We start from the raw sequence: 8,245 nt of genomic DNA on the forward strand, positions 1-8,245 counted from the left end.
GAATGCCTCGGCATCCCCACGGAGGAGCTGGAGGAAGTGTCTGGAGAGAGGGAAGTCTGGGCATCTTTGCTTACACTGCTGCCCCCGCGACCCGGTCCCGGATAAGCGGAGGAAAATGGATGGATGGATGGAAAAAATAAGTTAGCTTATTGTCCAGAATGTATTTACTTTATAATGAAACAAAAATGTTAGCTTCAGTGCCGGTTGGCAATCGGCCGAAGACAGGTCGCCAATCCATTGTAGACAATGAACCATAACGGCACTGATTAATTTGATTTTTTCCTCCAAAGAAAGGTAAATAATGATATATATGCCGATGAAAAGAGATGTATAACACTCTAAACAAAGCGGGTAATTGAGAAACCCCATATTTTAACTGGCATAATGCACACATAGTAACTTCTCCAGCCTTGCAACAATTCTCTCTAACCTTAGAGAAACAAGGCATTAACAGACAACGTGTGTTTTTTTTAAAACTTACCGTTAAGTCCCACCGAGTAGTGGAAACATCTCTCCCTTTCAAGTAGCTCCAAGGTTGGTAAATCCAATCGGTGGTCTCTGGGTCTTCCTCCACACCGCCACATACAGTCTCAAAGTAGTGAAATTAATTCCAACAGGTAGTGTACTGCCGACAAAAACATCACAGGTCGTAAATCTATTCCTTAACCAGCAACACATCACATGCGGAAGACACACGGGCCTCAAGCAGTCAAAACAAACAAGTACTGTGCTCTGCGGGAATCCAGTATAGATGAGGTGATCATTCACCGCTGCTGGGGGCTTCACAGGCCGGCTGCTTGTAGGTTAGTCAGGTAAAACAACAAGTCCCTGTACATGAACATTCCTGGACAAGCAGTATTGTATGTAGCCCTGTATTTTTCCCGTGAGTGAGAGTTTGCGAGATGTGTATAAACCGAGTTGCCTGTGCATAGAAGTGCTAGAACATACAAATACCAAATTTTTTGAGCTTAAAGTCATGTCTAAGATGATAATTCACTGTTGTAACATTGTAGATAAGTCAAAAAACAAGGAAAAGCATGCCATGGGCTCTTTATTAGTCTGAAAGAGCTTTGAGTGTACTGTAAAGTGTAGAAAAGACTATACAAGTATAAGACCATTTACCATTTACCATTTAATGAGGGAAACCTTTCACAAGTAGTGGTACAGAGTGTGAAGGCACTGGAACAATTTGCTATGAAAAGAACATATGGCTCTCATTTGACCCTCAGGGACTAGAAAATGAGAGCGAGAAACAGTAGAGGAGTAAAAGCAAGCTAAAAGACCCTTCTAGACATTACGTGATGAGAAGAGAGCTCAGTGAACATGAAATAGTGACTGTTTTAAGATCCCATGGTAGGAGGCAAGCCGTTATTCAATTTTATTTAAAAGAATTCTTTGAATGTTTTAATCATAAACTTTGCTATTAAGCTGTCTGGCCTGACTCCTGATTCCACATTAGTTTATGATTATGTAGTACTGTTATTATGCCATTTACATATTATCAGTGTTACACACATGATCTATACCACTTATCTTGAGGAGGTTTTCGGAGGGAGGGGGCTGGAGCAAGAGGCAGGGTCCACCTTGGACAGGTCACCAGTCTATCACAGGGCTGATACTCAGAGACAAACAAGGGCTTGAACTCAGAACCTTGTTGCCTCACAGCAACAGTGCTAACCACTGCCCCACCGTGCCGCCCTAAAATAATAAAGGAGCACATGTAATAGTTTTTTTTTTACATTTGGTGTTTTTGACTGATAGAATTGATTTATTTCATGTAATATTAGCTTTTGATAAATTAATTCAAAATTTCGTCCTGAAATTCATCTTTAAAGGACATGTTCCAAAAAAAAGATAGAAATACAATGTTTGCTACATTCAACATAAAAGTTGCAGTAAAGCTGAAAAATGATGATCCCTATTTCTTCCTCCTACTTCTAGCTGTACTGTGAAGTGAGGGCCAATCGTGAGGGGACTGGACTGGACAGTGGAAGGCAGGTTGATGATAATGTTGTGCACAGGCTGAGCATACACTCTACCAGCTCAGGCTCCAGTCTGCTCAGTGAAAACTCCCACTCTGTGCTGCTCAGCAGCAGCAGTCAATCAGAACCAAAGAGACACCCACCCTTACCTGGCTTTGGTCACAACAGAAACATCAGTGGTGGTGGTTGTTGTGGTGGCAGTGATGGCCACCAGTCCAATTGTTTCCAAGCAGATAGCCTCTGTGGCCATTCCAGACCTGAAATGGTGGATGAATTGAGAATCGGAGGTACTTGGCAGCAAGTCACTGATAGTAAAGAAACTGGACCTACAACAGAGTTGGAAGCAATTTTTCATGGAGCCCCTGGATGTGGAGTGCCACAGACAAATCGCTCTAAGCGGAATGAAAAGAGTGTTGAAGTTGGTCCACAAGAAAGTCCTCTTTGTGCAGAGCTGAGTTATGGCAGCGACAAGAAGAAGAACACCACTGCTCTTAATGCTGTAAGTGTTTCAAATCAAAAAACACTATATTCATATACAATAAAGTTACCTTGGTGTGTTTTTTTTTGCTTGCTTTGTCTTTGGTTCTTTGCTCTGCCATCAAATACTTCTAGTTTGATCATCAGTGTTCCAGTTCTCCCTCCTCTATCCCTGTCTTTGTCATTTTGTTTGTACAGTACTCCAGAAGTCAATAGTGTCCAACATATCTAATAGTGTCTGTTTCTCAGGCTCTAAAGGAGATAGCCCGTGTAAGCGAGGAGCTTTGTAGCTACCAGTATGAGATCAGAAAGAAGAGCGAAGATAAGAGGTCAGTAAATCTCCATTGCTATGTAAACTTCCTGGCACCAACATAGAACTATGACTATCACAACAAGCAGAGGCGTGACTGTGTTTGTATACATAATCTCAATGTCATTTAATTTGCTTCAGGCAGCTTTATCCACCTCCTGAGAATGAAACTCCCTGTGACCTCAGCCAGATCTACAATGACCTCCAGGCCTTGGAGAGGGAAGCCTGGATCAACTTGTCACCAGATAACACCTGGCGAGGCAACAGAGAGCAGAGTGAATCCTGGAGAATGAGTGCCACTGATCCAGGCACACAAACATGCCCCGGAATACTTTCTGACATTGATACAGCTGCTCCACCCATTCCTCCTCGCACCTCCTCCTGGAATCTGAGCACTTCGACTCATCCAGACACAGAACTCCACATCCCAGAATCCCCTGTGATGACAGTGAGGAAGTGCCATAGCCCTTGTGTTCTATTGGACAGAAAGTGTAGCAGCCCATCCATTGTCAGGAAGTTTGAAGCTATGTTACAAGAAAATGAAGGAAAGGTTTTCATAGATGGTGTGCTGGCATCATGCTCTGTACCTGCTAACCCTAAGTGTAATATGGGCTGCTGCCACGACCACTGGTCCTGTGATACAGGCAAGCTCAGTAGCAGTAAGTTGTCTACAAATGGGACAGTACGGAAAAGCTTTTCTGAAGTCAACATACTGAGTGCTGGGAAAGCCTTGCACTCAGATTACAGTCCTGGTGTTGAATACTTAAAGAGACCAGAACTACAGACACCTCTGGTTGTCAAAGAATTCCCTGTAGGTTTACCACCTGCCAGCCCTAACCTCCAGGACTCCAGAAAAAACATCATGCTGGAACAAAAAACAGCTGAGTTCAACAGAGCTTTGTTTCAAGCTGAGAGGGGTCATGGGGTAGAGGAACAAAGCAGTGTTACTATCACTGTGGGTTGCCAACCAGTGCATACAGCATCAGATGGCATTTTACCTTCCAGGGAGACTAAATTTCAGCCACATTGCGCTGATGTCACCACTAGCGATGTTGTTATGCATCCCGAGCTCTCCACAAGTCACAACCCTGAAAACCAATCAAGGCGAATGACATGTGGTCCTGAAGGTCAAGAGGTCAGAATGAATCAAGAAATCCCTTTTGAACGTTTGCCTGAACAGCCACTGGTTAGACTCAGGGAGGCCAACGCAACATCTTCTCAGGGTCCTACACACCACTTTGAGGTCGGGCACATAGTTCAAGCCACAACGAGTCCCTCCATTAAAACACAAGAGAGAGCAGCCACAGAGGCTCTCATTTCTGAGCCTCTCTTCCCTCCAAATACCCAGCCAGGTCAGAATGTGGATGGTTCCAGCGCTAAGAATGAAACAGAGCCTCAGCCAGCCAGAATGGGTGTCTCACTCCATCAGCTGTCTGCTGAGAACAAACAGAGACAGATGACAGAGCCAGGGCATCAGGCACAGCCAAGGCATGTTTCTGTTCCTCCTTTGCAGCCTGACTTCTCTAGGCCTGGGCCTCGAATGATGAATGACCACCCCTGGAAGCCTCTCACTCTGGCTGCATACCCACGTCCTGAGGGATCCAGATCTAACTACGGGGCAGTGGAAAGGATTCTGAAAAATTATGAGAGTGCAGCTCGGGCTCAACAGAACCAGAGCCAACAGAATGAGACGACTCCAAGTCCTAAACTCAACGTTAGGCAGGAAGACAATGTCACAGAGCTGAGCATGTTGGACATGGACCCTCTGCCCTTACCTACTGCTCTGAGACACAAACAGATGTCACACACATCACACTCCACACATGCTCAGCTCAGCAGTCACAATGCCATGGGTGGAAAAGGGATCCAGCTTATTGTGCAGGTGGGTAGAGTCTGATATATATATAGTCTGTATTCACATTAGAAACATTGTCTTGAAATAAAGTATGTAAGTCTGCATTTTGTTTTGACTGAAGTATATTTAATTTAAGGCCAGTTCCAATGGACCTGACTGAACCTGCACAATACATTCCTTTTCACTATGAAATGCTAAGCTTGCCCTTGACTGAGGACAGCTCTGGAGGGATTATTGTTTATTTCTGGTAGGTGCTATGAGACAGAAGCAAACTAAAGCTTGCATTATAATCATGGCATCTGGTTCAGCCCATTGCTTAAAGGCTTCTAACAAAAGGAATGGGTGGTATAGCATATAAGGTTTAATCTTGGCAGGAGGTCTGTCATCCTCACCAACTTCTCTTTTATACTACAGTCTTTTCATGGGCCTCGTAGTGGAAGTGTTTTTCCTGGCCTTTGTGTTGTAATTACAGAAGTATCTGCAAAAAGCCAGCTGACTAAATGCCCTTGGCAGACCATGAAAATGGGAAAGTCAAAGTGATTATGCTGCTTTAAAGTCATGCAAATGTTAAAGAAATTGCAGGAGAGATGATCAACTTACTTTAATTTGACCTCACCAATGTAATTAGACACACCACTTTAGTTTAGCCTCAACTGAGGATTACTGTCCAAAATCTAATTAGGTGATTCTGAAGTGCTGGCAAGTGGCAGCAGAACCATGGAAAGTATTGTAGTTTAAATGTTCTCCTCTTGACCAAAAGAAATGGGATCTACCTTTTCTCATAAGCATGCTGAATTTATTTGTGTTTCTATTTGAAATGTACCTATTGTTTTCCCTAGGGTCAAGAAGACTACAGATGGAACACGTGAAAAAAATGTAAAGTACCTGTGTGCCTGAATTTGACTGCTGACAGAACATCTTGATAATCTTAAATGTTAATTCATTTATTTCTCTACAGGACAACAAAGAGTCTTTGGTCTCCTCTTCCTCCATCCAGAAGCACTTCTCAAGGCCTGCCCGTCCAGCCAATCGACGTCTCCCCTCCCGATGGGCCAACCGCTCCCCCACTTCTTCCTCCTCCTCCTCCTCCTCCTCGTCCCCCTCTACCACGCCCATTGTGCCTTCGTCCTTCCGCCTCCAGAAACACACTTCGCCTTTTACTTACTCACATGCCTTTCACATAGAGACTGTCATCATTTGATCTCCACCTCAGTCTGTTTGAAACAACCAGTAGCCTTCAGTGACAACCTCTGGACTTGTCCTTTTTTTTCCTTTATTACTGTTGTACATACCAAACCCAGACTGCTTCTCCATGGCTAAAGATTCAGAAGTGCTTTAGAACAACTCATCTTTAAAATGTAGTATGTGGCATCTAGTAGAGCCTAACTGACCAAGGACGGCGAGCAAAGGGTCCTGAAGCAGCTTTGGTTATTTAGCGGTATGCTCTGGTCAAGCTGGCATCATGCATCCTCAGAGGACAGTGAAAACATCGCTTTCCAAGGAAACATTCAATGCTTCATACATTCACGCCAACCATCTGAATGGATCCCCTTGCTCAGGTCTGGATTCTAGTCTTGACTAGTGAAGCCTTGCAGAATGCCAACAACAGACTAATCACTACTCCTTCTCTTCTGTATAAAGTACTTATACCTAAAAGTGATGCTAGCTTATATTCAAGCGATCTACACACGTAAAATCAAGATTAATAGATTTAATATGTACTGTGGATTCTGTGTGCAACATGTTTTGCATTGCATAAAATATGTTGCACACACAGATTAGAGACTCCTGTTGGTTTCAGAGACAGATGGTTTCCCTAGCATCACTCTGTGTGTGCTGAATGAAGCAGTACTGCTTTTCTGCCCTCTTGAATATTACCTAGCTTACACACCTGGACTGCACCTTTCCTGTGACTAAAACATTTTGCTTTGTGCTCCTGACTGGCTTTACATTTTATCATGATTAAGCCAAAATAATATTACTTGATATCATCAGATAGATTAAAATGTGAGTTCCTTTTTTATAACTTTGTACCAAAGGCTGATTTCTTTATATGCATTTTCATGATTTGAAAATTAAATACATTGTGTGTAATGGCATTTATGTTTACTGTTCTAATGTGTTGCTATCAAAATATATGTTCAGCCTCACACATGACAGCCTGCTCTTGTGCTTAACTGAAGTAACAATGCTTTGAAAGGTGTTTTTTTCTACTTTTACTAACTCTGTATGGTGACATGTCAGGATGTTGCTCAGCTGAGTCATTTTTCTTTTTAGGTCAGAGTGGTCAATGATGAAGAAGGTGATGCCTTTACTGTTTTTTTTGTGTAATAAACATAAGGACGTAACAATTTCTCTTCTCTTTTCATGTCACACTAAACTATTGGCATTTGCATTATTGTACTACATACTCACAGTTCAGTGTATGTGTTTTTTAATGCTGTGCAGCTTTGACTGACTTGTTTGTCAAATAATTAGACCTTATAATTAGAACTTATAAAAATCTTTCCTTGACACCTTAAACCCACTGTGAAATATAACTATCAGTACAACGTAACACTTTATAGAGGGTATGTAATGATACAGAAGTGAAGTAGCTATGTAGATAAACCTTTTTAGTGTTATTTAAACTTGTATATTGTATTTTTATTTCCAGTAAGCTCCAATACAAGCTGCAGTAAGTTAACCTTGCCATTGCAGTTGCTATGCCCCAATGCTAGCCTATGCAGTCCTTAGCCTACATGAGGAGCAATAATTTAATATGTTTTGAACATCACTGAGACATTGCACAGAAATATTTCTGTGACTGCATCAAGAGGAGTCCTAGGTGACTGTTCAATTCACAACTGTGAAGAACCAAATGAATCCTTTAAATGTCCTCTGTGACACTGTGTTCTCTTCCTCTGAGTGATGTATAGATATATAGAGAGAGATATAAATATGCATAAATGTTGTATGCATTCTTTTTCTAAATGTGCGATTTTGTTTACAACAGAATGTCTAATGAGCACCATTTTATTCTCTCAAGTTTCTTTGCCTGTCTACAACACGAAAATACCCCTATTAGTTCAGAATTGTACTGCCATCTGGTAAATAAATCAGTTTTGCAACTCTTTCCACACACATACTATAAGCTGATTCACTTACATAAACATACAAATGAACACATGCCCACACACAACCATGTTCCTAGGAGGGATGGCCACCTAACCCCTCACTATGAAACTGGGTACCCTAGGCTGACTGAAAAAACAGGTGCAACAGTGTTACGGTGCCAGAAATCCTACCCTAGTGCTGATATAAATATTGTCATCCTCCGTGTTGGCTGTCTCACCCTGTTTTCCTCAGTCAAGCTTGTGCAGAATTGTTGATTCCCAGAACTGGTCTTTGCTCAAGTCTGGAGGTTTCCAGATGTTGAAACAGTTTGCATTATATAACCAGTGCTAATTGTTTTGATATCTGTTTTGCTTAAAACACTAGAACAGTGGAAAGAAGTCATGCAACAATCTGTATTTTATCATGCAAGCACAGAGTGGCTGCAGTTACTTGGTTGCCATCATGTGCAGCTACTTTTTACAGTAGTTTATTATTTTACCAATAATCTTTGCCAGTGTTTGTGTT

The 8,245-nt window shown here is 42.1% G+C and overlaps 1 protein-coding gene across 2 annotated transcripts in view; it reads left to right on the forward strand.

The window, feature by feature from the left end:
• mtcl3a (MTCL family member 3a) overlaps positions 1-7,430 on the forward strand; it is an 18,152-nt gene extending 10,722 nt beyond the window's left edge. The window contains exons 4-8 of one of the 2 annotated variants that reach the window (XM_020596595.1): positions 1,942-2,481; positions 2,709-2,788; positions 2,911-4,651; positions 5,464-5,500; positions 5,583-5,671. In XM_020596595.1, coding sequence (XP_020452251.1) covers positions 1,942-2,481; positions 2,709-2,788; positions 2,911-4,651; positions 5,464-5,493 — 2,391 coding nt within the window. In that variant the 3' untranslated portion in view covers positions 5,494-5,500; positions 5,583-5,671. Of the gene's footprint in view, positions 1-1,941; positions 2,482-2,708; positions 2,789-2,910; positions 4,652-5,463; positions 5,501-5,582 lie in introns of both variants that reach the window. The other variant, XM_020596593.1, reaches the window with a different exon arrangement.
• The last annotated feature ends 815 nt before the right edge of the window (positions 7,431-8,245 follow it).

The sequence above is a fragment of the Monopterus albus genome, unplaced genomic scaffold (assembly GCF_001952655.1).
Source record: "Monopterus albus unplaced genomic scaffold, M_albus_1.0 scaffold31.1, whole genome shotgun sequence".
NCBI classification, from domain to species: domain Eukaryota; kingdom Metazoa; phylum Chordata; class Actinopteri; order Synbranchiformes; family Synbranchidae; genus Monopterus; species Monopterus albus.